This window comes from Pan paniscus, chromosome 16 (genome assembly GCF_029289425.2).
Source record: "Pan paniscus chromosome 16, NHGRI_mPanPan1-v2.0_pri, whole genome shotgun sequence".
NCBI lineage: Eukaryota > Metazoa > Chordata > Mammalia > Primates > Hominidae > Pan > Pan paniscus.
The window spans coordinates 30,758,510-30,786,458 of record NC_073265.2 but is presented as its reverse complement, the minus strand read 5'-3'; the positions used below and the strand labels follow the sequence as shown (position 1 = coordinate 30,786,458).

General features: G+C 50.6%; 1 protein-coding gene across 3 annotated transcripts; it reads left to right on the top strand.

Moving 5' to 3' along the window:
- Nucleotides 1-27,895, top strand: RPAP1 (RNA polymerase II associated protein 1). 3 transcript variants are annotated; one of them, XM_003826616.5, is made up of 25 exons: nt 3-857; nt 7,857-8,113; nt 8,408-8,556; nt 8,839-8,928; nt 9,425-9,545; nt 10,122-10,343; nt 13,851-14,030; nt 15,074-15,189; nt 15,486-15,584; nt 16,718-16,819; nt 17,027-17,194; nt 17,448-17,630; nt 17,752-17,886; nt 17,985-18,155; nt 19,922-20,079; nt 20,812-20,970; nt 21,094-21,295; nt 21,712-21,821; nt 22,106-22,301; nt 22,816-22,968; nt 23,186-23,328; nt 23,918-24,674; nt 26,889-27,065; nt 27,214-27,273; nt 27,380-27,895. In XM_003826616.5, the coding sequence occupies exons 2-25, from the start codon at nt 7,933-7,935 to the stop codon at nt 27,527-27,529; spliced, it is 4,182 nt and encodes a 1,393-aa protein (XP_003826664.3). In that variant the 5' UTR covers nt 3-857; nt 7,857-7,932; the 3' UTR covers nt 27,530-27,895. The 3 variants fall into 3 exon arrangements, with proteins under 3 accessions (XP_008950246.3, XP_003826664.3, XP_008950243.3); XM_008951995.4 differs by having other exon boundaries at nt 3-1,163; XM_008951998.4 differs by lacking the exon at nt 23,918-24,674 and having other exon boundaries at nt 1-857.
- Nucleotides 27,896-27,949: the final 54 nt, after the last annotated feature.

Here is a 27,949-nt window from a genome sequence, read left to right as displayed (position 1 = left end):
CAAGGAAGCTTTATTCCCTCTCTTCTCACCACCACTATTTCTGCAGTGCACACTGGCAGTGTTCTTTCCTTGGGCCTTTTTCATGGTTACCTTCTAGCTCGTCCATAAACACATTTGTCACGTTGGGGTGTGTGTGTGTGTCCACGTTTCTGTGTGCTGCCGTGGGCATGGGTGCTGGGATGTGGGATGTGGTAACACTGGCTGGTGAGTGCAGAGGGACGTCTGAGGAACGCTGTGTCCCTGCCAGGGGTGTCGTATGTGCAGAAGGGGCTGTGCCTGCTGTACATCAGAAGGGGCTGTGCCTGCTGTACATCAGAAGGATGTGTGGGCCAGGCGCGGTGGCACATCCTGTAATCACAGCACTTTGGGGGGCCGAGGCGGGCGGATTACCTAAGGTCGGGAGATCGAGACCAGCTTGGCCAACATGGTGAAACCCCGTCTCTACTAAAAATACAAAAATTAGCCAGACGTGGTGGCGGGCACCTGTAATCCCAGCTACTCGGGAGGCTGAGGCACAAGAATCGCTTGAGCCCGGGAGGCGGAGGTTGCAGTGAGCCGAGATTGCGCCACAGCACTCCAGCCTGTGCGACAGAGCAAGACTCTGTCTCAAAAAAAAAAAAAAAAAAAAGGATGTGTGTTCTGGGTGATGGTATAGAGCTTACGTGGGGGTAATAAACCGCCAGCCGTGCAGCACCGCGCTCACCAGTCCGCTGCACTGAACAAGCAAAGCCCAGAATGCTTCGAGATAAGCCCGGGAGAGGCGGGGCTGGCCTGCGGGGCGGAAGCTGGAATCTGGCGGCGGCGGAAACGCGATCTCTGCGGGGCAAGATGGCGGCGCCCAGACAGGCCTGGAGCACGTAGGTGGCGGGGCTGGAGGGACGGATTTCAGGTGATCTGGGAGGAGGACCCAGGGTAGCGTGTCCAGTTTCTTTGCTGGAACCTGCCTGCGGGCCTTTGGTCTGTAAGGGAGCAACTGTGGCCTCCTCTGTGCATAGATCTCGGGCACGGCCCTTCAACGGGCGGCGAAAGCTGCGACTCGGTGATTCCTCATTGTAGAGTTGGGTGGTCCAGGAGGCTTAACTGGAGCCCTTGACCTGAGCGGTAAGGGCAGTCACGCGTCCCGACTCGGGATTGGATCCTGGCTCTGGAGGATAGGCTGCAATGTAAGAGCCCCAGAGACTCCTCAGAGGCCAACATAAACCCAGAGGTCCATTGTTAGGACTACTTTTTTTTACGAGTTACTCTTTAGGCATTACTCTTTAGGATTACAGGCGTGAGCCACCGCGCCCGGCCAACCCATTCTTATTCTATTAATAACTGAAAATGTTATCACTTCTAGCACTGATTGGTTCTGGACAAATCTGCGCTGGATTTGTGGGGAAACACACTGGTGGCTTTACTTAGGACTAAAATAATTGTTACTGAGGTTTATTTATATAAGTAACAGGCACTGGGCTAGGCGTTTTGCGTGTATAGTCATTTAAATCCTCACACATTTCCTATTATATAGGACCTGTTACTCACATTTTACAGTTGTGGAAACGGGACTTAAGACAGCATAGAGGCCGCGCACGGTGGCTCACGCCTGTAATCCCAGCACTTTGGGAGGCCGAGGCGGGCGGGTCACCTGAGGTCAGGAGTTCGAGACCAGTCTGGCCAACATGGTGAAACCCCGTCTCTACTAAAAAAATACAAAAAATTAGCCGGGCGTGGTGGCAGGCGCCTGTAATCCCAGCTACTCGGGAGCCTGAGGCAGGAGAATCACTTGAACCCAGGAGGCGGAGGTTGCAGTGTGCCGAGATCGTGCTATTGCACTCCAGCCTGGGCAACAAGAGGGAGTATCTGTCTCAAAAAAAAAAAAAAAAAAAAAGGACAGCATTGATAACTTGCCTAATTTCGCACATTTAGTGCATTTAGTAAGTAGCGGAACTGGTATTTGACTTCTGGCCTATTGATTCCAAAACTGGTGCCCATAACCCCCTGGCTCTCTTTGTGATGTAGGTATGGCGCACCCTGTGAAGTGAGCTGGAATTTGCTTTTGGATCACATGAATCCATGGATAAGTAGGAATTGTTTCTGCTTATGTAGACTCTTACAGGAGTGAATTGTTAACATACTATGGATTCTCAGTTCATCTAGTTCAGCCTTCCTTAGGGCCTTTGGGTAGGCACTGGGGTAGGAGACTTTTTCCTTGTTTGTTGGCCAGACTGCCCAACAATTAGATATGGTTATCTGCCCTTTGGCTATATAAATAATAAGAATCATAACTGGCGTTTGTGTCCTTTCATGTATGAGACTCTGTTCTAATCTTCTTACATATATATAATTAATTCAGGAGGTAGGTACAGTTATCTTCATGTTACAGATGAGGAAACAAGCACAGTAACTTCAGTAAAATACCTTGCTTAAGCTTACACAGTTAGTAAATGGCAGAGCCTGGATTTGAACACAGGCAGTCCATTTTCATACTGTTTACCTCCCATCCAGGAAAAGGCACATCTGTATACTTCGCTGTTGTCATGCTACAAATAGTAATTAATACAAGTTCTATGCCAAATTTAAGATGAAATTTTGTAGACAGGTCTTTGCTCACTTCATCCACTTCCTTCAGTTCTCTACTTATCTAAGTTTTCTCTTTCAATATTGACCTCTATTTTTAACCTTTAGGGATTTTTCCCACCTCTGAAATCGTGTAGCACTGATCTTCTATGCAATTAATTTCATCACTGGGATGTACTGCCTTGTAAATTTATATGTGTGTTTACCATATTCTCTCACCCCAACTTTGGGTACATCATTGACCAAAGGAAGACCTTTACAATCTTGGAGACATCATTTAAACTGTAAACCTTTGGAATTTCTAGACTTGTGTGGGCAAAGAGAGATAATGAAGTGGGAAATTATTAAAAGACCCAGCATTTCGGCATGGTCTCTGTCTCCCCAGTAAGCCCCTTGAACCCAGGGACTGGATTTTACTCCCATTTCTTTATATTTACAGCCCCTTGTACACCGCTCAGCCCAGAGTAAACTCTCAAAAAATTTTTTGATAATATTCTTAAGGTCACACCGTCATGTGATTGTTCCACCATTTCTACCCCTTTAGCCTGCCCCCAACCCCTGTGTTGGGAGGGGTTTCCAAGGCTGGCTTAGTTATTAGATCTGATCCTGCTTAGAAGTAGATGAAGAAAAAGTAAGGAAATGTGTCATTCAGCACTTTTTTTTTGAGACAGAGTCTCATGCTCTGTCCCCCAGGCTGGAGTGCAGTGGCACGATCTTGGCTCATTGCAACCTCCACTTCCCGGGTTCACGCCATTCTCCTGCCTCAGCCTCCCCAGTAGCTGGGACTACAGGCGCGTGCTACCACACCCAGCTAATTTTTTGTATTTTTAGTAGAGACGGCATTTCGCCGTGTTAGCCAGGATGGTCTCGATCTTCTGACCTCGTGATCTGCCTGCCTTGGCCTCCCAAAGTGCTGGGATTACAGGCGTGAGCCAGCACGCCCGGCCTTCATTCAGCACTATTGTTAGTTCCAGCTATCTAGCTTGTCTACCTCTCCATCTCATCCTCCTTCAACTTTTAGGAGGTGATCAACTTCATCATGTTCTCCCATGTACCATATTTATTCCCTGCTTTTTTTTTTTTTTTTTCAAGATGGAGTCTAGCTCTGTCACCCAAGCTGGAGGGCAGTGGTGTAATCTTGGCTCACTGCAACCTCCACCTCCTGGGTTCAAACCGTTCTCCTGCCTCAGCCTCCCAAGTAGCTGGGAGTACAGGCACATGCCACCACGCCTGCCTAATTTTTTTGTATTTTTAGTAGAGATGGGGTTTCACCATGTTGGCCAAGCTGGTCTTGAACTCCTGATTTCAGATGATCCACCCACCTCAGCCTCAAAGTGCTGGGATTACAGGTGTGAGCCACTGCGCCCGGCCCTATTCCCTGCTTCTATACCTTTGCCCAGCTCTCCCTTCTGTCTGGAGGCCTATCTTATCCTTCAAGGTCTGGTTCAGTGGTTTTCAACTGGGGGTGATTTTTTTCCGAGGTGACATTTGGCAATGTCTGGAGACATTTTTACTTGTCACAACTAGGGGAGGAGGTTTGATGATGACGTCTAGTGGGTAAAAGCCAGGAATGCCGCTAAACATCCTACAGTGCACAGGACAGCTTCCCACAGCAAAGAATTACCCAGCTATAAAGATCAATAGTCCCTATTGAGAAACCTTAGTGTAGTTGCAGCCTTTGCTCTTCAGGAGATTCTTTATAGTTCTTCCCCATCTGCCTCACTATTCCAGACTTCCAGGACACCCAGGCACCACACAGCAGTAGGCAGTAGAACATAGTGGGTAAGAGCATGGACTGACTGGGATTGAATCCTAATCCTAGCACACACTTACACTGAGACCTTGAGCAAATACTTAACTTCTCAGCACTATTCTTTTCTCAGCTGTAAAATTTGAATAATAGTAGTAACTGGCCCGTTGCAGTGGCTCACGCCTGTAATCCCAGCACTTTGGGAGGCAGAGGCGGGCAGATCACCTGAGGTCGGGAGTTCGAGACCAGCCTGACCAACATGGAGAAACCCAGTCTCTACTAAAAATACAAAATTAGCTGGGCGTGGTGGCACATGCCTGTAATCCCAGCTACTAGGGAGACTGAGGCAGGAGAATCGCTTGAACCTGGGAGGCAGAGGTTGCAGTGAGCCGAGATCGTGCCATTGCACTCCAGCCTGGGCAACAAGAGTGAAACTCCATCTCAAAAAAAAAAAAAAAATAGTAGTAACCTACCTCCTAGGCTGTTATGAGGATTAAATGAATGAATATGGAAAAAGTGCTTAGAGAACAGTATGTGGTGCATACTAAGTGCTCAATAAGTGTTAGATATAACAATATTTTTATTATTATCAGCATCTCGCTCAGGGGTTCCAAAACTAGCCAGCCAGCTTGCAGATATCTTTGGCCAGCCCAGCGTTTTTTGTTTTATAATTGATTTATAGTTTATATACCACAGAAGTCATCATTTTATTTTATTATTATTATTTTTTTGAGACGGAGTCTCACTCTGTCGCCCAGGCTGGAGTGCAGTGGTACGATCTTGGCTCACTGCAGCCTCCGCCTCCCAGGTTCAAGTGATTCTTCTGCCTCAGCCTCCTGAGTAGCTGGGATTACAGGCACCTGCCACCACACCCGGCTAATTTTTTTTGTATTTTTAGTAGAGACTTCACCATGTTGGTCAGGCTGGTTTGAACTCCTGACCTCGTGAGCCACCTGTCTCAGCCTCCCAAAGTGCTGGGATTACTGATGTGAGCCACCGAGCCTGGCCAGAATTCATCATTTTAAAAGTTTACAGGCCAGGTGCAGTAGCTCAGGCCTGTAATCCCAGTACTTTGGGAGCCCAAGGTGGACAGATTTCTTGAGCCCAGGAGATCGAGACCAGCCTGTACAACATGGTGAAATCCTGTCTCTGTAAAAAACACAAAAATTGTGGGGCACGGTGGCTCACACCTGTAATCCCAGCACTTTGGGAGGCCAAGGCAGGCGGATCATGAGGTCAGGAGTTCGAGATCAGCCTGACCAACATGGTGAAACCCTGTCTCTACTGAAAAACTACAAAAAATTAGCCAGGCATGGTGGTGGGCGCCTGTAATCCCAGCTACTCAGGAGGCTGAGGCAGGAGAATCACTTGAACCTGGGAGTCAGAGGTTGCAGTGAGCCAAGATCGCGCCATTGCACGCCAGCCTGGGCAACAAGAGCAAAACTCCGTCTCAAAAAACAAAACAAAAAAAAACAAAAATTAGCTGAGTGTGGTGGTGCATCTGTAGTCCTAGCTTTTTGGGAGACTGAGGTGGGAGGACGGCTTAAGCCCAGGAGGTAGAGGTTGCAGTGAGCCAAGATCACGCTACTGCACTCCAGCCTGGGTGACAGAGCCAGACTCTGTCACAATAAATTAATAAAGTTTACAATTCATGGCTTTTAGTATATTCACAAGGTTGAACATTTTCATTACTCCAGAAAGACGCTCCATATCCATTAGCTGTCAATTCCCATTTCCCTCCAGCTCTCCTAGCCCCTGGCAACTACTAATCTACTTTCTGTCTCTATGGATTTGCCTATTTTGGACATTCCATATGAACAGAATCATACAATATGAGGCCCTTTTTGGCTAGCTTCTTTCTTTCTTTCCACTAAATAAAATGTTTCTGAGTCATATAGCTTCTCTCACTTAGCATAATGTTTTCAATGTTTGTGCATTGGAACTTCATTCCTTTTTGTTGACAAATAAATGTAAGGTCTCTGTGTTAATTTCTTTTTTGCCTTTGTGCCATGGTTACGTAAAGTCTTAACCTTTGGAGAAACTGGGTGAAGACTACATATGGAAACTGTTCATACTATCTATATAAATCTGTAAATCTAACATTATAACAAATCACAAGTTTAAAAAGTACATAAATTTACAGTATATAGAGAAAAATAGAAATATGCATATTTTATCATGATACAAAACATTTGATTGCTGACTTGTTTGTTGATTTTTTTTTATGTTTTTTCTTTCCTTTTTTATCCTCTAAGCCTCTGATCACTTATCATTGTCAAGGTTGAGCAGATAGAGAAGTGCATACATTCTGCAGCTTGAGTGCCTAACTTGAGATTCTGTTTCTGACATTTACTGTGGATTTGGGGCAATTAAATTAACTTTCTGTGTCAAGTGGGAGGATCACTCAAGCCCAGGAGTTTGAGGCTGTAGTAAGCTATGATAGCAGACTGCACTCCAACCTAGGTGACAGAGTGAGATCCTGTCTGTTTTTTGTTTTGTTTTGTTTTGTTTTTTGACAGAGTCTCACTCTGTCGCCCAAGCTGGAGTGCAGTGGCTCCATCTCAGATCACTGCAAGCTCCGCCTCCCGGGTTCACGCCATTCTCCTGCCTCAGCCTCCCGAGTAGCTGGGAATACAGGCGCCCGCCACCACGCCCGGCTAGTTTTTTATATTTTTAGTAGAGACGGGGTTTCACCGTGTTAGCCAGGATGGTCTTGATCTCCTGACCTCGTAATCCACACGCCTTGGCCTCCCAAAGTGCTGGGATTACAGGCGTGAGCCACCGCATCCGGCCAATGCAATTGTTTTCTTAATTCCATTTTCTGCATGTTGTTTGCTAGTGCATAGACATAGAATTTTTTTTTTTTTTTTGAGACGGAGTTTTACTCTTGTTGCCCAGGCTGGAGTGCAATGGTGCAATCTCGGCTCACAGCAACCTCCATCTCCCAGGTTCAAGCGATTCTCCTGTCTCAGCCTCCCAGTGCTGAGACAGGCACCCACCACAATGCCCAGCTGATTTTTTGTATTTTTAGTAGAGATGGGGTTTCACCATGTTGGCCAGGCTGGTCTTGAACTCCTGGCCTCAGGTGACCCACCGTCCTCGGCCTTACAAAATGCTGGGATTACGGGCGTGAGCCACTGCGCCTGGCCACAAATGTTTTTTATATTGATATTTTACAGCCCAAGGTTTTTAATAATTTACATACCTTTAGGCCAAGCATGTTCTCTCCAGTTTGATACAGAATCATCACCCCCCCATTATGACAACATTTATCTGCTCAGCCCCTGATGACATTTTCCTCAGGTCTCCTGCTGGTTGTTCCTGAGAGTTTTATCACCTATAGATTGTAAACAACCTAAGTTGGCTATAAATATTGTTGCTAGGCTGATGACATCAGGGAGGGCTGAAGACAGACGGAATGGCAGTAAGGTATGAATGAGGAGGAATGAGTTCATGTTAACCCAAGGATAAAGAAGATCTTCGCTGATGCCCAATAAAGAGAATCAGGGTTCAGTTGCAGAGGGCCCATATTCTTTCTTGCTCTTAGGGATGAATAAGAGGGAACCCCCACACGGAGACACTGCTGGAGAGAGTCGTACTGGGGAGGCAGCTGGAGCAGCAAGATGCTGTCGAGACCGAAGCCAGGGGAGTCCGAGGTGGACCTGCTGCACTTCCAGAGTCAGTTTCTCGCAGCTGGTGCAGCCCCAGCAGTGCAGTTGGTGAAGAAAGGAAATAGGGGCGGTGGTGATGCCAACTCAGACCGGCCTCCGCTCCAGGACCATCGGGATGTGGTGATGTTGGACAGTGAGTTCCCATGGATGTGAGGCTGAGAAGTAGAGAGGGTACAGCCTCGGGCCCCTCCCTCTTCCTGTTGTGGTTGGATTCAGACACATCATTATTATTTCAGACACTGCATAGCCTGTGTTTCTGCAGCCCCATTTTACAGAGGAAGAAAATGAGGCTCAAAGAGGTTAAATATCTTACCCAAGATGACACAGCTTGAGCCAGGGCCCCATGGCAGCTGTCTTTCTTCCCTAGCCTGCAGTGTCTTCCTAGGAAGGTGTGCGTATACTCACGTTTGGGATCTTTTTCTTTCAGATCTCCCAGATTTGCCCCCAGCTTTGGTCCCTTCTCCTCCAAAAAGAGCCAGGCCCAGCCCTGGCCACTGCCTGCCTGAGGATGAGGACCCAGAAGAGAGGCTGAGGAGGCATGATCAGCACATCACTGCTGTCTTGACTAAGATTATTGTGCGTCTCACTCTGGCTGAGTAGGATAAGATGTTCTAGGGCAACAGGGATATTGGATGCTCGGGGTGGGTGAGGCTTATCAGTGGAGGGTGCTTCAGAAAGGTAGACTTTTACCCCTGAGGTCAGGTTGGGGGCTGGGTTAGAATCACTGCCCTGAAGGGAGGAGGGTCCGTAACCCCCCAGAGTGAAGTTCTCATCGTTCAGAACTGGGCTAATAGGATCGGGTCCAGCCTGGGGAAGTTTCTCCATTGTGCTTCACAACTTTGTGCTTTGTTGCTATAGGAACGAGATACAAGTTCAGTGGCCGTGAATCTGCCTGTGCCCAGTGGCGTTGCTTTCCCCGCTGTGTTCCTTCGCTCGCGGGACACACAGGTAGGCAAGGGTAAGCTTAGGTGGTGCTCAGGAGACAGACAGGTGAGTCTCATAGTGCATCTTCTCCAGGCAGGTAGTTTTAATGATAATAAGCAATTTAATTTACAAAGCAGGACCATACTAAGCACTTCATACCCATTACTTCTTTTAATCTTCATAACAAACATATAAGGCAGGTATCATGATGATACCTTGGGGGCGAGGAGTCCTTATTCCCATTTTTCATATGAGGAAACTGAGACCCCAAAGAGATAAATAACTTGTCCAACACCACACATCTAATAGGTAGAAGAGCCAGAACTTCAACCCAAGTCTGTCAGAGTCTAAGACCTTTACTCTTATAGACCTCTCCTTTTTCTGAGAACTAGGGTTGTGATCCCTGGAAATTGAGCAAAGCCCCTTTTATCTCTTTGTTCCAGAGGCCTTGATATAAAGAGGTTGAGAGGAAAGTGGGATGATGAGCATCAGTAACCTGGGTTTTCTTTTTGCCCCACAGGGGAAATCAGCAACATCTGGTAAGAGAAGCATCTTTGCCCAGGAAATTGCGGCAAGGAGGATAGCTGAAGCCAAGGGCCCATCAGTTGGGGAAGTTGTGCCCAACGTGGGCCCACCAGAGGGTGAGCCGGGGTTGAAGAGGATTGAGCTTGGCCTTTTTAAAAGACACAATCATAGGGTCATTTTTGAAGATATGTCTTCCTGCCTCAAATGAGAGGTGCATTTGAGCCATCTCAAGTAGTCTGAGAATACTAGGTATGGGAGGCTTGGGTCCATATCTGGGTCTCAGGTGCTGGGAGTGGGGCAGGCCATTATGCAGTCCTAAGAGAAAGGGAATAGGGCAGAAGTGTCTGGCAGAAACTGTAAAATAAATGTGTTGGCCAAGATCCCTTTAATGATGCAAATTATTAGCTTAACAGCTGGGAGCAGGCCCCTGGCTATAGATGCCTGCCTAGATATCTAAGAGGAGTCAGAAATTAGGATGTTTCTGAGGAAAACCTTTTCATATAAGTACTAGGGAAGCAGTGAGTGGAGAAGCCACCTGGAGTCCCTGTGCCAGACCCAGTGGGGTCTCCACTCTGAGGAAAGCTTGGGTTTATACCTGTCTCCAGGGCTAATAGCCTTATAGAAGAAGGCCAAAAAGCCCAGTTAGAGCCATGGAGGACAGAGCAATGAATGTGATCATACCTTTCTTCCAGGTGCCGTGACCTGTGAGACACCCACTCCTAGGAACCAGGGCTGCCAGCTTCCTGGGAGCAGCCACAGCTTTCAGGGACCCAATCTGGTCACAGGGAAGGGGCTCAGGGATCAAGAAGCTGAGCAGGAAGCCCAGACTATCCATGAAGAGAACATAGCAAGACTGCAGGCCATGGCTCCTGAGGAGATCCTGCAGGAACAGCAGCGGTTGCTGGCCCAGCTTGGTATGGGTGCCTGGCTTTCCTGCTGAGACCAGGCTAGGAGAGGAATACCACTTATTGAGCTAGGCTTACTGTGAGTTCCAGGCACTGTGCTGAGTACTTTAATGCTTTTTTTTTTTTTTTTTTTTTTTTTGGAGATGGTCTTGCTCTGTCACCCAGGCTGGAATGCAGTGGCACGATCTCGGCTCACTGCAACCTCCACCTTCACGGCTCAAGCAATCCTCCCACTTCAGCCTCCTGTGTAGCTGGGATTATAGGCACACACCACCACACTCAGCTAATTTTTTTTTTTTGGGGGGGGACAGAGTTTCACTCTTGTTGCCTAGGCTGGAATGCAATAGCACAATCTCGGCTCACCACAACCTCCGCCTCCCGGGTTCAAGAGATTCTCCTACTTCAGTCTCTCGAGTAACTGGAATTACACGCATCTGCCACCACGCCCAGCTAATTTTTTGTATTTTTAGTAGAGGTGGGGTTTCTCCATGTTGGTCAGGCTGGTCTCGAACTCCCAACCTCAGGTGATCTGCCCTCCTCGGCCTCCCAAAGTGCTAGGATTACAAGCATGAGCCACCATGCCCGGCCTTTTTTTTTTTTTTGAGATGGAGTTTCGGTCTTGTTGCCCAGGTTAGAGTGCAATGGCGCGACGTAGGCTCACTGCAACCTCCGCCTCCTGGGTTCAAATGATTCTCCTGCCTCAGCCTCCTGAGTATCTGGGATTACAGGTGCCCACCACCATACGCAACTAATTTTTGTATTTTTAGTAGAGACGGGGTTTCACCATGTTGGCCAGGCTGGTGTCGAACTCCTGACCTTAGGTGATCCACTGGCCTTGGCCTCCCAAAGTGCTGGGATTACAGACGTGAGCCACTGCGCCTAGGTTTTTTTTTTTTTTTTAAGACGGATTTTTCCTCTTGTTGCCCAGGCTGGAGTGCAATGGCGCAATCTCTGCTCACTGCAACCTCTGCCTCCCAGGTTCAAGCAATTCTCCTGTCTCAGCCTCTGAAGTAGCTGGGATTACAGGCGCCTGCCACCATGCCTGGCTAATTTTTTTATTTTTTGTATTTTTAGTAGAGATGGGGTTTCCCTGTATTGGCCAGGCTGGTTTCGAACTCTTGACCTCAGGTGGATCAAAGTGCCTCCCAAAGTGCTGGGATTACAGGTGTCAGCCACCGTGCCTGGCCCCCAGCGAATTTCTTTTAAGGTTTTTGTAGAGATGAGGTCTCACTATATTGCACAGGTTGGTTTTTGTTTTTTGTTTTTTGTTTTCAGAGTCTCCCTCTGTCACCCAGGCTGGAGTGGAATGGCACGATCTCGGCTCACTGCAACCTCTGCCTCCCAGGTTCAAGTGATTCTTGTGCCTCAGCCTTTTCAGCAGCTGGAATTAGAGGTGTGTACCACCATGCTTGGCTAATTTTTTTTATTTTCAGTAGAGATGGGGTCTCACCATGTTGGCCAGGCTAGTTTCGAACTCCTGGCATCAAGTGATCCACCGACCTCAGCCTCCCAAAGTGCTGGGATTACAGGCATGAGCCACCGTGCCTGACCTTTAATGCATTATTCAGTTCTGTCCTTAAACTTGTCCTGTGAGGTAGGTGGTATTAACCCTATTTTACTTATGAAAAAAACTGAGGCCTAAAATTTAAAAGAAATTCTACCCAGGTCACACACCTTATAAGGAGCACAGGACACAGGATTTAAACCCAGATCTACCTGGTCTCATAGGCCCTGCTTTTTTTTTTTTTTTTTTTTTTTTTTTGAGACGGAGTCTCGCTCTGTTGTCCTGGGTGGAGTGCAGTGACACGATCTCAGCTCACTGCAACCTGTACCTCCCTAGTGCAAGTGATTTTCCTGCCTCAGCCTCCTGAGTAGCTGGGATTACAGATGTGCACCACCACACCCAGCTAATTTTTTTGTATTTTTAGTAGAGATGGGTTTCACCATGTTGGCCAGGCTGGTCTTGAACTCCTGACCTCCAGCGACCCATCTGCCTCGGCCTGCTGAAGTGCTGCGATTTTTTTTTGAGATGGTCACCGTGCCCAGCCGAGGCCCTACTTTTTAACCACTGTGCTATGTATAACTGTACTACCCTGGTATAGTATACACTATGCTTTATTATAGCTATACTCTAGTATATGTATAGTCTCTTCTACTCTGTGATACTGTTCTATGCTATACCTCACCCCTAGTGTCTGTTCACCAAAATGCCAGGCACTCAGTCAATCTTGTTACCCACTGTATACTAGCACCTCTATAGAGTATAATACGTGTTAGGGCTCAGTATGGTGCCTTGCCCTGTAATTCCAGCACTTTGGGAGGTTGAGGTGAGAGGATTGCTTGAGGCCAAGAGTTTAGGACCAGCTTGGGCAACATCATGAGACCCCATCTCTACAAAAAAAAAAGATATAAAAAATTACAGCCAGGTGTGGAGGCTCACCCCTGTAATCCCAGCACTTTGGGAGGCTGAGGTGGGCGGATCACAAGATCAAGACATTGAGACCATCCTGGCCAACACGGTGAAACCCTGTCTCTACTAAAAATACAAAAATTAGCTGGGCGTGGTGGCACACGCCTGTAGTCCCAGCTACTCGGGAGGCTGAGGCAAGAAAATCACTTGAACCCGGGAGGCGGACCTTGCAGTGAGCCAAGATCGTGCCACGGCACTCCAGCCTGGGGAACAGAGTGAGACTCTGTCTCAAAAAAAAAAAAAAAAAAATTAGCCAGATATGGTGGTGCATGCCTGTAGTCCCAGTTACTTGGGAGGCTGAGGCGGGAGGATTGCTTGAGCCCAGGAGTTTGAGGCTGTGGTGAGCTATGATTGTGCCACTGCACTCCAGCATGGGTAACAGAGCAAGACCCTATCTCTTTAAAAATATATATTTACAGCCTGAGCAACATGGTAAAACCCCGTCTCTAGTAGAAATACAAAAATTAGCCAGGCGTGGTGGCAGGCACTTTTAATCCCAGCTACTCAGGAGGCTGAGGCAGGAGAATCCCTTGAACCTGGGAGATGGAGGTTGCAGTAAGTTGAGATTGCACCACTGCACTCCAGCCTGGGCGACACAGCGAGACTCCGTCTCAAAAAAAAAAAAAAGAAATATATATATATATGTAAGTATGTGTGCATAAATAAATTAGCTAAGAGAAGGAAATTCTTTCTGTAAATGCCTTCTTTTTGGCCCTAGTCAACATTAACTTATTCATTCTACAGCCACTTACATTGGAACTGTGACCTGAAACCAAAGGGATAGGCATAGGAACCTGGGCCAGTGGACTGTGAGGGATAGAGGGAAAGGTGGGCAGGTGGGCAGGTGGGCCTAGTGACCCCACAGGTGTGAGAAGGCTGGGTCATTGATGGGCCACAGGAGCACCCAGAAGGCTCAGGCCCAGGCTCGGAAGCAGCTTGTCCTGTCCTTGGCACCCACAGACAGGCGATATTCAGCGGGTTCCAGGTCTGTAGGAGGCCAGGGAGGATCTACCCTCACTCACTCTCCCCTCTACCTTCGCCTCTAGACCCCAGCTTGGTTGCTTTCTTGAGATCTCACAGCCGCACGCAAGAGCAAACAGGAGAGACAGCCTCTGAGGAGCAGAGGCCAGGAGGACCCTCTGCTAATGTCACCAAGGAGGAACCCCTCATGTCAGCTTTTGCCAGTGAGCCCAGGAAGGGAGACAAGCTGGAGCCAGAAGCCCCAGGTTTGCAGGAGGCGGGGGTCATATTTTGGTGGATAAAAGTAGGGGAAATTGTCCCTTTTCCTAGGCCTGGCAAATGAGAGAAGAGAGAAGCTTCTGTGCTTTTGGATATCTAACATTAATCCTCATTATTGGCTTCAAGTCAGTCTTCATTGCTGATGCATGTCTTCTTCCTGCACATGCTTCCTGTTTTCTTGTCCTGTTACTGCTCCTTCTCCGCCTTCCCTTTTAAGAGGCAGCAATGCGTGATGGCTGAATCCCACTCCACCCCCTCCCGGCAGACTATCTTCCTGCCCTTGCTGTAGCTGCCCCAGCTCTGGCTCTGTCCATCCCACTGTTCTTTCTCTCTCTGCTCACAGTGTTGGGGGAAAGATGGCAGGGCCAGAGTAATAAGAGAGGCAGAATCTGACAAAGGTCTTATGAACATTCCAGACCAGAAGCAGAGAGGCCAGTGGAAGCACTCATTTCCCAGAAACTAGATTATTTCATTAGTGATTAACAAAATAAGAAATTGAATTATGAGAGCCAGGAACCTCATGCCCCCGGAGGAGCTCCAGGCCAGCTGAGCAGGTTGGGTGGGGGTAGGCGTGAAGGAGGAAAATGCTGTGGGATTTGTTTCTGTATCCTGCCCCCCAGGAGCAGTATAGTTGCCTCCTCCTCATTGTCCCCACTCTCCTACTCCTTTAAGGGCTGGTACTGGAAAGTGGAGATGGTGCCTTCCTGACATATGTGGTCCTCCTTCTTCATCTTTTTCTCCTTTCTTTCTCTTTCTTCCTTCTCCTTCTCCTCCTTTCTCCCCTCCCAACAAATCCTTGGGTTCAGCAAGGGGCTGGAGCCCAGGATGGAGTGTGTCTGTCATATTTGAGACTTTCACCCCAGCCCCAGGAGTTCCAGTCCCTGGGCCATGCCATTTAGCCATAACCGAGGGTAGAAGCTGGCAGATCCTGGAACAGAAGTGGATGTGGCAGCTGCTGGGTGATGGTGGGGACCCCTGTGGATAGTGAGCTGAGCCGTTTGGGTAATACTATCATGCTCTGTCTCCCCAGCTCTGGCACTGCCCGTGACCCCTCAGAAAGAATGGCTGCACATGGACACTGTCGAGCTGGAGAAGCTCCACTGGACCCAGGACTTGCCCCCTGTCCGGCGGCAGCAGACACAGGAGGTGAGGAGGGCCAGCTGGCCTACAAGGGGTGGGTGAGATAGGGCAGGAGAGGAGCTGCTGCTCTTGCCCTCAGAACTCAGGCCTTTCTATTGCCCAGAGCCTGAGAAGCATCTCTCCTTTGCTCTCACCCACCTTTCCCATCACTCTGCCTGGCCCCCAAGGCCAGATAAGCCCCATTTCTGGTTAGAAGTACAGTCAGTACCTAAGTCCTGAAAGGCCTGGGATTAAAGGTGGGGAGTGGGTGTGGGAAGGTTGCTGGAGCCCCCAGACCACAGTCCTCTTTCTCTTCCCATTAGAGGATGCAGGCTCGATTCAGTCTTCAGGGAGAACTACTGGCCCCTGACGCGGACCTGCCCACCCACCTGGGTCTGCACCACCATGGAGAGGAGGCAGAGGTGAGGCATGGGACTGGAGAGGATGGGGCAGCTTTTTTAACAACCCCATGGAAAAGGATCTCTGGTCAACTGCCTTTGACCTTCTGTGTGCCCTGTTCTAGTTCATGCCTTTGCTGTGCATTCAGTTTCTTTTTTTGGAGACAGAATCTCGCTCTGGCCCAGGCTGGAGTGCAGTGGTATGATCTTGACTCACTGCAGCCTCCACCTCCTGGGTTCAAGCCATTCTCCTGCCTCAGCCTCCTGACTAGCTGGGATTACAGGCGCATGCCACCACGTCCAGCTAATTTTTGTATTTTTAGTAGAGACGGGGTTTCACCATGTTAGCCAGGATGGTCTTGATCTCCTGAGCTTGTGATCCGCCTGCCTCGGCCTCCCAAAGTGCTGGGATTACAGGCATGGCATTCAGTTTCTTAGGCTCAAAATCTTGATCCTCTCTCCGTATTCTGGTCAGTTGCTAGAATTTGCCGATCTTCTGTCACCTTCTCATGATGCCTCCTGCACTGTGGCCTTGCTTCCTCGGTCTGCTCACTCTCCATGCCCTCCATTCTCCGCCCCCCTGCCATTCCATGTCTCTCGGGGCTGCTGTGCTGATTTCTTCTGGCCCAGCTCAGGCCATGCCTTGCCTCCAGAAGTTTCCCAGCTTCCCTCTGCTCACAGAATAAGGTTCTGGTCTCAGCTGGGCAAGATATTCCTTCTACCTTTTGTCCCTGCTGACCCTGCTGCTCTGCCTCCTTCACTTCCTGCTACACCACTCTGCTGGCTTCTCCCCACATACCTCCTGTGCTCAGGGCCCTCCAGGACTCCACTCGCTCCAGGAAATGCCTTTGCCTTTTGCTCCATGTCAGGCCATCGAAGCTCTACCCATCCACTGAGACCAATTCAATTTTCCAGGTTCCCTTCTCTCTCTCTCCTGTCCGCTGGTCGCAAATTAAACATCAGTTATCACGTTCCTCTGCATCTGCCTCATGGCATGGTTACTTGTATGCAAGTCTTATCTTTACCGGCTTGAGGCTCCATGGAAAGCAGGGCAGATTTCACTTATTTATCTTTGTCTTTCCTGTGATACCTTGCTTGGTGTTTTGAGGGCACTGTGCTGTATCCTGGCTGCTTCTGACTTCTTGTCCCTGCCCCAGAGAGCGGGGTATTCCCTACAGGAGCTGTTCCACCTGACCCGCAGCCAGGTTTCCCAGCAGAGAGCACTGGCACTGCATGTGTTAGCCCAGGTCATCAGCAGGGTGAGTGGATTGCCAGCCTGGTCCTGCCCACCCTTCCCTTCACCCCACAGCCTCAGACTTCCCCATCTCCTGCCCTTTTCACTCTGGCTCACTAGCCAGCTATGTGCTTTTAACAACCTAGGATCATAGGGGGGCAAACGAAGGATTAGGGCAAAGCCTCTAGATTACTTCAGCATCTTCAGCAAGGTTTTATCCTCCTGCCCTCAGGCCCAGGCTGGTGAGTTTGGGGACCGGCTAGCAGGCAGTGTCTTAAGCCTCCTTTTGGATGCTGGTTTCCTCTTCCTACTGCGCTTCTCCTTGGATGACAGAGTGGATGGGGTCATTGCAACCGCCATCCGTGCTCTTCGGGCTCTGCTGGTGGCTCCTGGAGATGAGGTACCACAGGGATAGGAATGGGGCTTGGGCTGGGAGGTGCCAGGGTCCATATTCCTGTTCCTGGGCATGGCCCCATTGCTAAGGCTTTGCGGGCAAGATGTAGAATGGGATGGCAGGCGTCTCCCTCATCTCCTAAAGTCCCTAAAGCCCAGGAGGCTTGCCTTTATGGTTTTTTTTGGGGAGCATCCTCTCTACTCCTGGATCCATTTCCTGGCCCCTTCAGCATTGCCCCCAACTCCCGTTCCTCTGGCAGGAGCTCCTCGACAGCACCTTCTCTTGGTACCATGGAGCTTTGACGTTCCCTCTGATGCCCAGCCAGGAGGACAAGGAGGATGAGGACGAGGATGAAGAATGCCCAGCAGGAAATGCAAAAAGGAAAAGCCCTGAAGAAGAAAGCCGGCCTCCACCTGACCTGGCCCGACATGATGTCATCAAGGTAAAGGGACAGCTTCTTTCCCATCCCATGGCCCAGGGGACAAGCACATGCTGGAAAGAGGGGCCATCAATGCCCAGGGTCCAGCTGCATTTGTCAGTGGGTTTCTCTCTCCAACTGCCAGGGGCTCCTGGCTACCAGCCTGCTGCCTCGGCTGCGCTACGTGCTGGAGGTGACATACCCAGGACCTGCGGTGGTCCTTGACATCCTGGCTGTGCTCATCCGCCTGGCCCGGCATTCCCTGGAATCAGCCACAAGGGTGAGAAAAAAGGGAGCAGGGAATGGGCAAAAAGCCTAGCTGGGCCTTGTCTTGACCCACAGCCCCCCTGCCTCCCTTTTTCCTCCTGTCTCCCATAGGTCCTGGAGTGCCCCCGGCTGATAGAGACCATAGTTCGAGAGTTCTTGCCCACCAGTTGGTCTCCTGTGGGGGCAGGGCCTACCCCTAGTCTATACAAAGTACCCTGTGCTACTGCCATGAAACTACTTCGTGTCCTGGCCTCAGCTGGGAGGAATATTGCTGCCCGGCTGGTGAGTAGGACACAGGGCAAGGGATGGGGGAATGCAAGGGACAGGGTTGGGTTGGGAGCTAAACATGGCTCCTGAACTCTGGGTGGCCAGCTCTTGCCATCTTCTTCCTCTCTGATCCAGTTGCTTAGAAATGCGACAGAAATCACCAGGCATGAACCTGTTTACTGGAGCCTGTTTACTGGAGCCTGGTGCATCATATAGGTCTACTGTGGTCTCATGATGTAATAGGAGGTCTCCCTGTTCCCTAGACCCAGATCAGAAGGGCTTCATGCACATACGCATTCATCATCTATAGCCAAGTAGCCCTAGAGAAGGTGCCCAGCAAGCCTTGCTATAAAGAGGGAGGGCTGGGTGTAGTGGCTCAGGCCTGTAATCCCAGCACTTTGGGAGGCCAAGGCAGGAGGATCACTTGGGGCCAAGAGTTCAGGGGCCAGCCTGGACAACATAGCAAGACTCTGTCTCTACAAAAAAAAAAAAAACCAAAAACAAAAATTAGCTAGATGTGGTAGCACATGCCTGTAGTCTCAGCTACTCGGTAGGCTGAGGTAGAAGGATCACTTGAGCTGGGAGGTGGAGGCTGCAGTGGGCTGATTGCACCAATCACTGCACTACAGCCTAGGCAACAGGGCGAGACCCCATCTCAAAAATACTACTACTGGCCAGGTGCAGTGGCTCACGCCTGTAATCACAACACTTTGGGAGACCGAGGTGGTGGATCACTTGAGGTCAGGAGTTCGAGACCAGCCTGGCCAATATGGCAAAACCCCACCTCTACTAAAACTACAAAAATTAGCCAGGTGTAATGGTGTGCGCCTGTAGTCCCAGCTACTTGGGAGGCTGAGGCAGGAGAATTGCTTGAACCCGGGAGATGGAGGGTGGAGTGAGCCAAGATCACACCACTGCATTCCAGCCTGGGTGGCAGAGCAAGATTCCATCTAAAAAAAAATAATAGGGCCGGGTGCGGTGGCTCACACCTGTAATCCCAGCACTTTGGGAGGCCAAGGCAGGTGGATCATGAGGTCAGGAGTTCAAGACCAGCCTGACCAAGATGGTGAAACCCTGTCTCTACTAAAAATACAAAAAATTAGCCAGGCGTGGTGGCATGCGCCTGTAATCCCGGCTACTCCAGAGGCTGAGGCAGAGAATTGCTTAAACCTGGAGGGGCGGAGATTGCAGTGAGCCGAGATTGCGCCACTGCACTCCAGCCTGGGCGACAGAGCGAGACTCCATCTAAAAAAATAATAATAATAAAAATTAAAAAAAAATAGGGGCCGGGTGCGGTGGCTCACACCTGTAATCCCAACGTTTTGGAAGGCCAAGGTGGGTGAATCACGAGGTCAGCAGTTCGAGACCAGCCTGGCCAACATAATGAAACCCCGTCTCTACTAAAAATACAAAAATTAGCCGGGCATGGTGGCGCATGCCTGTAGTCCCAGCTACTAGGGAGGCTGAGGCAGGAGAGTCTCTTGAACCTGGGAGACAGAAGTTGTGGTGAGCCAAGATCACTCCACTGCACTCCAGCCTGGGCAACAGAGCAAGACTCCATCTCAAAATAATAATAAATGATAAAAAGTAAAATAATAAAATTGAAATTTTAAATAAATAATAAAATAAATAAGAAGGAAGGGCAGGGTGGATGAGGTATGACTTTGTGGCATCAGAGGGGCCTGGGTCAGGGTTGAGTTAAGCCACTCTCTGTCCAGCTGAGAGTAGCTGGACTTGAGACTCACAGCTGACCCTGATCCCCAGACTGTGCCCATTTCCAGTTGAGCAGCTTTGATCTCCGGAGCTGCCTGTGCCGCTTCATAGCTGAGGCTCCCCAAGAACTGGCCTTGCCCCCAGAGGAAGCTGAGATGCTGAGCACCGAGGCCCTCCGTCTGTGGGCTGTGGCTGCCTCCTATGGCCAGGGCGGTTACCTTTACAGGTGAGGAGAGGCAGGGGGTAGGCTCCCCCTAGACACCTTTAGTTCTGCTCTTCTGGCCAAATCAAACACCTCAGCCTTGCTCAAGGTCCCAAGCTTGGAGGAAGGATAAGAATGAGTGGGAGGGCTTCTGCCAGATGTGAAAAGGCTTAGGAGTCAGGCCCAGCCAGGGAAGAGGGGGATAAACCTGGCTTAACCGTATTCTATGCTCAAAATCATTAGCTGGGCACTGTGGCTCATGCCTGTAATCCCAGCACTTTGGGATGCCAAGGTAGGCGTATCACGAAGTCAGGAGTTCGAGACCATCCTGGCCAATATGGTGAAACCCGGTCTCTACTAAAAATACAAAAATTAGCCAGGCGTGGTGGCACACACCTGTAATCCCAACTACTCGGCAGGCTGAGGCAGGAGAACCGGTTTAACCTGGGAGGCAGAGGTTGCAGTGAGCCGAGATCACTCCATCACTCCACTGCACTCCAGCCTGGGCAACAGAGAATGTCTCAAAAAAAAAAAAAAAAATTGGTATCTGTGAAATCACATTTAAATTCCCTGTTGGGGGCAGCCTTGAAGGACAACATCCTTTCCATTCTTTAGGGCTGAGCCTTCCAAGAGTGCCCCACTCTTCCTCCTCATCCTCCTTTATCAAACTGCAGATCCCTGGGTCAGGGCCATGACCTGTGTCTCATGTCTCCACTTGCTTTCATACAGTGAAAATCAGTCCCTGTTCTTCCCTAGGGAGCTCTACCCAGTGCTGATGCGGGCCTTGCAGGTGGTGCCGCGGGAGCTCAGCACCCACCCACCTCAACCCCTGTCCATGCAGCGGATAGCCTCACTGCTCACTCTCCTCACCCAGCTAACCCTGGCAGCCGGCAGTACCCCTGCTGAAACCATCAGGTAGTTTATAGCCAGGACCCACAGGACAGGTGGAGGGCTCCTCCACAGGGCTGGGGTGGCTGGAGTGTAAAGGGGCGTGAGGCAGCCAGATCCTCACTGTGGTCCCCTTTGGCACTTTTGTAGTGATTCTGCTGAGGCCAGCCTCTCGGCCACCCCTTCCTTAGTCACTTGGACACAGGTGTCTGGGCTCCAGCCTCTTGTTGAGCCGTGTCTAAGGCAGACCTTGAAGTTGCTGTCCAGACCTGAGATGTGGAGAGCCGTGGGCCCAGTGCCCGTTGCCTGCCTGTTGTTCCTGGGAGCCTACTACCAGGCCTGGAGCCAGCAAGTGAGTGCCTCCTGCCGGCTGTCCACCAGGCCCCCGCACCCTGCCTTCAGCTACATTCCACCCGTTGCTCCCTCTCTGTGTCCATCTCTCCACTCCTACTTCCCCATTTACTATCTTCCCTTTTAATTCCTACCCTTCCTCCTCTTTCTACCTCCATATCCCCGTGGAGCTTCCCAGGAGCCATGTTGGTGGGGACCAGAGAGCCCACGCAGCAGCTCAGCCTTCCTGTAGCCTGTGTGCTCCCTCTTTATGCCCCCTACACATCGGGGCCTTCTCTCCCTTCAGAAGGCTCAGCCTGCAGAAGCCTCCAAATGTGCTCTTTTGGGCTGTTGGGATGGTGGCATTGGCCTGGGTACACAGGGTCTAGGAGAATGAATGGCTGGGCCATCAGCTCAGTGAATTCCTTGGTCCACCAGCCAAGCTCATGCCCGGAGGATTGGCTCCAGGACATGGAGCGCCTGTCAGAGGAGCTGCTGCTGCCACTGCTGAGTCAGCCCACACTGGGCAGCCTGTGGGATTCCCTTAGGTATGTACTGTGTTTGGTAGCTGGGGGAAGCAGGGGAGGAGGCAATTTCTTTCCTTGTGGGATTCCTGGGTCCAGCTCCCAGGTCCATCCCAGGGTGCAGGCCCTCAGCCCGAGGGAAACCCGAGTCCCTAGCAGGCAGCAGTGGGGTGGGCTCTGAGGAGTGTGAGCAGCACTGACCTCCACAGCCAGGCCCCCCGTTAGTCTTAGGTACAGACCCAGAAGCTCTTTCCAGCTTGGCACACGCCAGGCCAGAGTCCCCCTCAGACTCTCCACTTCACCTACAGGCACTGCTCCCTTCTCTGCAACCCGCTGTCCTGTGTGCCAGCCCTTGAAGCTCCCCCCAGCCTCGTGTCACTGGGCTGCTCGGGAGGCTGCCCCCGTCTCAGTCTGGCTGGCTCAGCCTCACCCTTCCCATTCCTCACTGCCCTCCTCTCTCTTCTTAATACCCTGGCCCAGATCCACAAGGGGCTGTGTGGCCAGGTAAGTGTGGGGTGCCTGATTAGGGGCCAGGCAAGGGGCCAAGATGGCAGGAATCAGAAAGAAAGTGGGAGGGTGGGATGGGCGCGGTGGCTCACGCCTGTAATCCCAGCACTTTGGGAGGCCGAGGTGGGCAGATCACCTGAGGTCGGGAGTTCGAGACCAGCCTGGCCAACATGGAGAAACCCCATCTCTACTAAAAATACAAAATTAGCCAGGCATGATGGCACATGCCTGTAATCCCAGCTACTCGGGAGGCTGAGGCAGGAGAATCACTTGAACCCGGGAGGCGGAGGTTGCGGTGAGCTGAGATCACACCATTGCACTCCAGCCTGGGCAACAAGAGCGAAACTCCATCTCAAAAAAAAACAAAAAGAAAATGGGAGGGTGTCCCATGGGGAAGGGAGGCCTTCTGCTGGCACTCATTTCCCTGAGTCTGGAGAGGGGCAGCCACCTGGGGAGCCCTAGAAGGCATGAGAGTCAATTTCTAGATCTGAACAAAATTGCTTTTCCTCAGCTGGCTGCCATATTGGCTGCCCCAGGACTCCAGAATTACTTCCTCCAGTGTGTGGCTCCTGGGGCTGCCCCACACCTCACACCTTTCTCTGCATGGGCCCTGCGCCATGAGTACCACCTGCAGTACCTGGCACTCGCTCTGGCCCAGAAAGCGGTAGGTCCCCCTGTCTGACAGGTTCTCCTGTCATCCCATTATCTCCTTCCTGTTTCTGTGGAACCCAGCCTGCTTCTGCCAGGCCATGCAGCTCCCACTTTCCTCCAGACATGCCCTGGACCTGTGCCCTTCAGCCTCACTTTTATCCTCTTCCTCACTTCTCTCTGCCACGTCCCCTTCTCCTGTACTAGGTAGTTTCCTGCTTTTCTGTCTGCAGGCAGCGCTGCAGCCACTGCCAGCCACCCATGCTGCCCTCTATCATGGTATGGCCTTGGCCCTGCTGAGCCGGCTGCTGCCCGGAAGTGAGTACCTCACCCATGAGCTGCTGCTGAGCTGTGTATTCCAGCTGGAGTTCCTCCCGTAAGTGCTTGGTTGGTGGCATCAACTCAGCCCTTTTGGACGCTGCTGCAGTTGTTAACAGAGCAGCCCTGAATTTGGAGCCAGGAGACCTAAATTCTCTTTCTTCCACCGACGACACTTAACTCTTCCAAGCTTCCATTACCTCATTAGTGAAGTGAGGATCAGGCTAACCACACCCAAGAATGATTGTGAGACTTCAGTGTGACTGCATGGCTAAAAAAATGGTATCTAAATCAGTTACACACATGTAATAGCCATCCGCTACTGAGTGTTTACTCTGTGTCTGATACTCCCTTATGTATTTATCTACATTTAAGTATTTTACTTGGACCATGAGATAGATACTATTATTATCCTTATTTTACTCTGAGGAAACTGAGGCCCAGAGAAGTTATGTAAACTCATGCCTAGGCAGCTGGCTGTAGTGTGCATCCTCTTAACTGCTACACAGCACTGCGCGGGAAGTAGTTAAGGGAGCAGAGAGGCACAGGTCTGGACCTAGGAGCCTCCAAGAAGTTCCAAAGAGCTGGCACAGCCTCCAAGTGCTGTGGTTCCAGCCCTCATTTTTGGCTTTTGGGTCCCATTACAGGGAAAGAACATCAGGGGGTCCAGAGGCAGCCGACTTCTCTGACCAGCTGTCGTTAGGAAGCAGCAGGGTCCCTCGGTGTGGGCAAGGGACTCTGCTGGCTCAGGCCTGCCAGGACCTCCCCAGCATCCGCAACTGCTACCTGACTCATTGCTCGCCAGCCCGAGCCAGTCTGCTGGCCTCCCAGGCTCTGCACCGAGGGGAGCTACAGCGAGTCCCAACCCTGCTACTGCCCATGCCTATGGAGCCGCTGCTGCCCACCGACTGGCCCTTCCTGCCACTGATTCGCCTCTACCACCGGGCTTCAGACACCCCCTCGGGACTCTCTCCCACAGACACCATGGGCACAGCCATGCGGGTCCTGCAGTGGGTGCTAGTTTTGGAGAGCTGGCGACCCCAGGCTCTCTGGGCTGTGCCCCCTGCTGCCCGCCTGGCACGGCTCATGTGTGTGTTCCTGGTGGACAGTGAGCTGTTCCGGGAGTCCCCAGTACAGCATCTGGTGGCAGCCCTCCTCGCCCAGCTCTGTCAGCCTCAAGTCTTGCCAAACCTCAACCTGGACTGCCCACTCCCTGGCCTGACGTCTTTCCCTGACCTCTATGCCAACTTCCTGGATCATTTTGAGGCTGTCTCTTTTGGGGACCACCTCTTTGGGGCCCTGGTCCTCCTGCCCCTGCAGCGTCGGTTCAGTGTCACCTTGCGCCTTGCCCTCTTTGGGGAACACGTGGGAGCCTTGCGAGCTCTGAGCCTGCCTCTGACCCAGGTACTTTCTCAGCCCAGCAGGACCTGCAAGGGTACCCTGCACTGGGCCTCGGGGGCAGTCCTGAGCCTTGAGGAGCTTTGGAAGACCTCAGCTTCCTCATCTTACCTCTTGGGGGCTTTGAGGGGATTAAGAGAATCAATGAAAAGGGCTTAACATGGGCTGGGTGTGGTGGCTCATGCCTGTAATTCCATCACTCTGGGAAGCCGAGGTGGGTGGATCACTTAAGGTCAGGAGTTTGAGACCAGCCTGGGCAACATAGTGAAACCCCATTTCTACTAAAAATACAAAACTTAGCTGGGCGTGGTTGCGGGTGCCTGTAGTCCCAGCTACTCAGGAGGCTGAGGCAGGAGAATCGCTTGAACCCGGGAAGCGGAGGCTACAGTGAGCCGAGATTGCGCCACTGCACCCCAGCCCGGTGACAGAGCAAGACCCTGTCTCAAAAAAGAAAAAGGAAAGGGTTTAACCTGGTGTCTGGCATATAGTGGGTATTCATTACTATTAATAAGGCATAGCTCCTTGCTTATCAGTGCTACAATCTAGATAAGAAGAGATTTACTGAAAACCTACATAGTTGTGAATTATTCAGATGCTAGGTGGTATCAGGATTCAGAGAAGGGAAAGATCAAATTGGGCTTTGTGGAAGAAGTGGGGATTGACCCAGGCACTGTAGGTTGGGTAGAATTTGAATTGGTGAGGAGGTAGAAAGGCAGGAGATTCCTAACAGAATAACATAAGCAAAAGGAGCATGACAAAGGGCAGAAGGAGGGAGGAGAGATTTCTGTTGGGAACTTAAGGCTAAAAATAAGAAGTGAAGTCTGAGAGGGCCTCAAATATTAGGCTAAGGACTTAAATTTATAAGCTGTAAAGAGTTACTATGTTTGCCAGGTGCGGTGGCTCATGCCTGTAATCCCAGCACTTTGGGAGGCCGAGGTGGGCGGATCATTTGAGGTCAAGAGTTTGAGACCAGCCTGGCCAACATGGTGAAACCGTCTCTACTAAAAAAAAATACAAAAAATTAGCCGGGTGTCGTGGTGCACGCCTGTAATCCCAGCTACTCCGGAGGCTGAGGCAGGAGAATCGCTTGAACCCAGGAGGCAGAGGTTGCCATGAGCCGAGATCATACCACTGCACTCCAGCCTGGGCAACAAGAGTGAAACTCCATCTCAAAAAAGAAAAAAAAAAAAAAAGAGTTACTGTGTTATGGCTGGGTGAGGTGGCTCATGCCTGTAATCCAACATTTTGGGAGGCCAAGGTGGGAGGATCGCTTGAGGCCAAGAGTTTCAGACCAGCTTGGGCAAGAAAGCTAGACACCATCTCTACAAAAAATTATTGGAAATTTAGCCAGACCTGGTGATTTGCCCGTAGACCCAGTTACTCAGGAGCCTGAGGCAGGAGGATCACTTGAGCTCAGGAGGTTGAGGCTGCCAGTGAGCTATGATCACACCACTGCATTCCAGACTTGGAAATAGAACGAGACTCTATTAAAAAAAGAAGTTATTGTATTTTGTTTTTTGTTTTTAAGATTTTGGGTTTTTGTTTTTGTTTTTGAGACAGAGTCTCGCTCTGTTGCTCAGGCTAGAGTGCAGTGGCCTGATGATCTTGGTTCACTGCAACCTCTAGCTCCCAGGTTCAAGCGATTCTCCTGCCTCAACCTCCTGAGTAGCTGGGATTACAGGCACACAGCACCATGCCTGGCTAATTTTTTTTTTTTTTTTTTTGAGACGGAGTCTTGCTCTGTTGCCCAGGCTGGAGTGCAGTGGCGCGCTCGGCTCACTGCAACCTCCGCCCCTGGGTTCAAGCGACTCCCCTGCTTCAGCCCCCCAAGTAGCTGGGACTACAAGCACCCACCACCATGCCCAGCTAATTTTTGTATTTTCGGTAGAGATGGGGTTTCACCATGTTGGCCTGGCTGGTCTTGAATTCCTAATTTCGTGTGATCCGCCTGCCTCAGCCTCCCAAGTGCTGGGATTACAGGCGTGGCCCACTACACATGGCCAATTTCATGCTTTTTAATGGCTGCTTCTCAGTTCCCAGTTTTCCCCAACGTCTGCTCTGTAGTCTTTAACCCTGATCCTTGTGCTAGAAGGACAGATGTCTGTCTAGGACCTGATCTCTGCCCTCATGATTTGGTTTCATGTGATCATTATCCACACACCTTATGGATGTATATACATTCCTACCCTCCCCCTCAGCACGTCATTTCCCCTGTCACAGTTGCCTGTGTCCCTGGAGTGTTACACAGTGCCTCCTGAAGACAACCTGGCCCTCCTTCAGCTCTACTTCCGGACCCTGGTTACTGGTGCGCTCCGCCCACGTTGGTGCCCCGTGCTCTATGCTGTGGCTGTGGCTCATGTCAATAGCTTCATCTTCTCTCAGGACCCACAGAGCTCAGTAAGTTACATCTCCATCTTCAGAGGAAGGAAGGGAGCTAGCAATTGAGCTGCCTCTGGGCCAGCTGGGGAAGAGGTAAGTGTCAAGCAAGGCCAGTGGTGGGTACCAGCCCTCGGCTCAGTGCCACCTCTCCCTGTTCTGCTTCTAGGATGAGGTCAAAGCTGCCCGCAGGAGTATGCTGCAGAAAACATGGCTGCTGGCAGATGAGGTAGGGTCAGGGCCATTAGGAGGGTGGGATATTAGAGGATCTTGGGGGACAGAGACCACAACAGGATCTCATTACCCACTTCATAAAGTTTCTTTCCTTTCTGCAGGGTCTCCGGCAGCACCTCCTGCACTATAAGCTTCCCAATTCCACGCTCCCAGAGGGCTTTGAGCTCTATTCTCAGTTGCCCCCTCTGCGTCAGCACTACCTCCAGAGACTGACTTCAACAGTGCTCCAAAATGGGGTATCAGAGACCTAGGATAGTTGATATAGATGGAAAGATGGGTACATTGTCCTGTATCCAGCCTTTCAACAGATGCCTGGCCAGACGAAGAACATTGTGTCCTAATGGTAGGCAGGAGACCAAGGAGCAGAAGGCTTGCCTTCCTGGGAGCAGGTTGTTTGAGCTGTTTTAGAGCAGTGAGCCCTACCATTACATCCTGATATCTGGGGCTTCTGAAGGTCTGTGCTGGGAGTGAAGAGTGGCTTAGCTATTTACCCACTCTTTGGGGACAGGGCAAACTAAATGCATCCCTTCTTACCTAACTCCCAACCCCTGCCCCGGCCTGAGGCATATGAATGCTATAGTTGTGCATTAAAATAAATGTTTTTTATCTCCTGGAAATCTTATCTGGACTGATTTCAGCCATGTTAGTTCAGGGTTAGTATCTGGGGGTGG

Excerpts from the sequence above, each read along its gene's own strand:
- RPAP1 (XM_003826616.5), top strand. The coding sequence starts at position 7,933 with ATGCTGTCGAGACCGAAGCCAGGGGAGTCCGAGGTGGACCTGCTGCAC. Across the intron at positions 8,929-9,424 it reads TTCGCTCGCGGGACACACAG|GGGAAATCAGCAACATCTGG; the intron begins GTAGGCAAGGGT and ends TTTGCCCCACAG. Across the intron at positions 22,969-23,185 it reads TCGCTCTGGCCCAGAAAGCG|GCAGCGCTGCAGCCACTGCC; the intron begins GTAGGTCCCCCT and ends TTCTGTCTGCAG.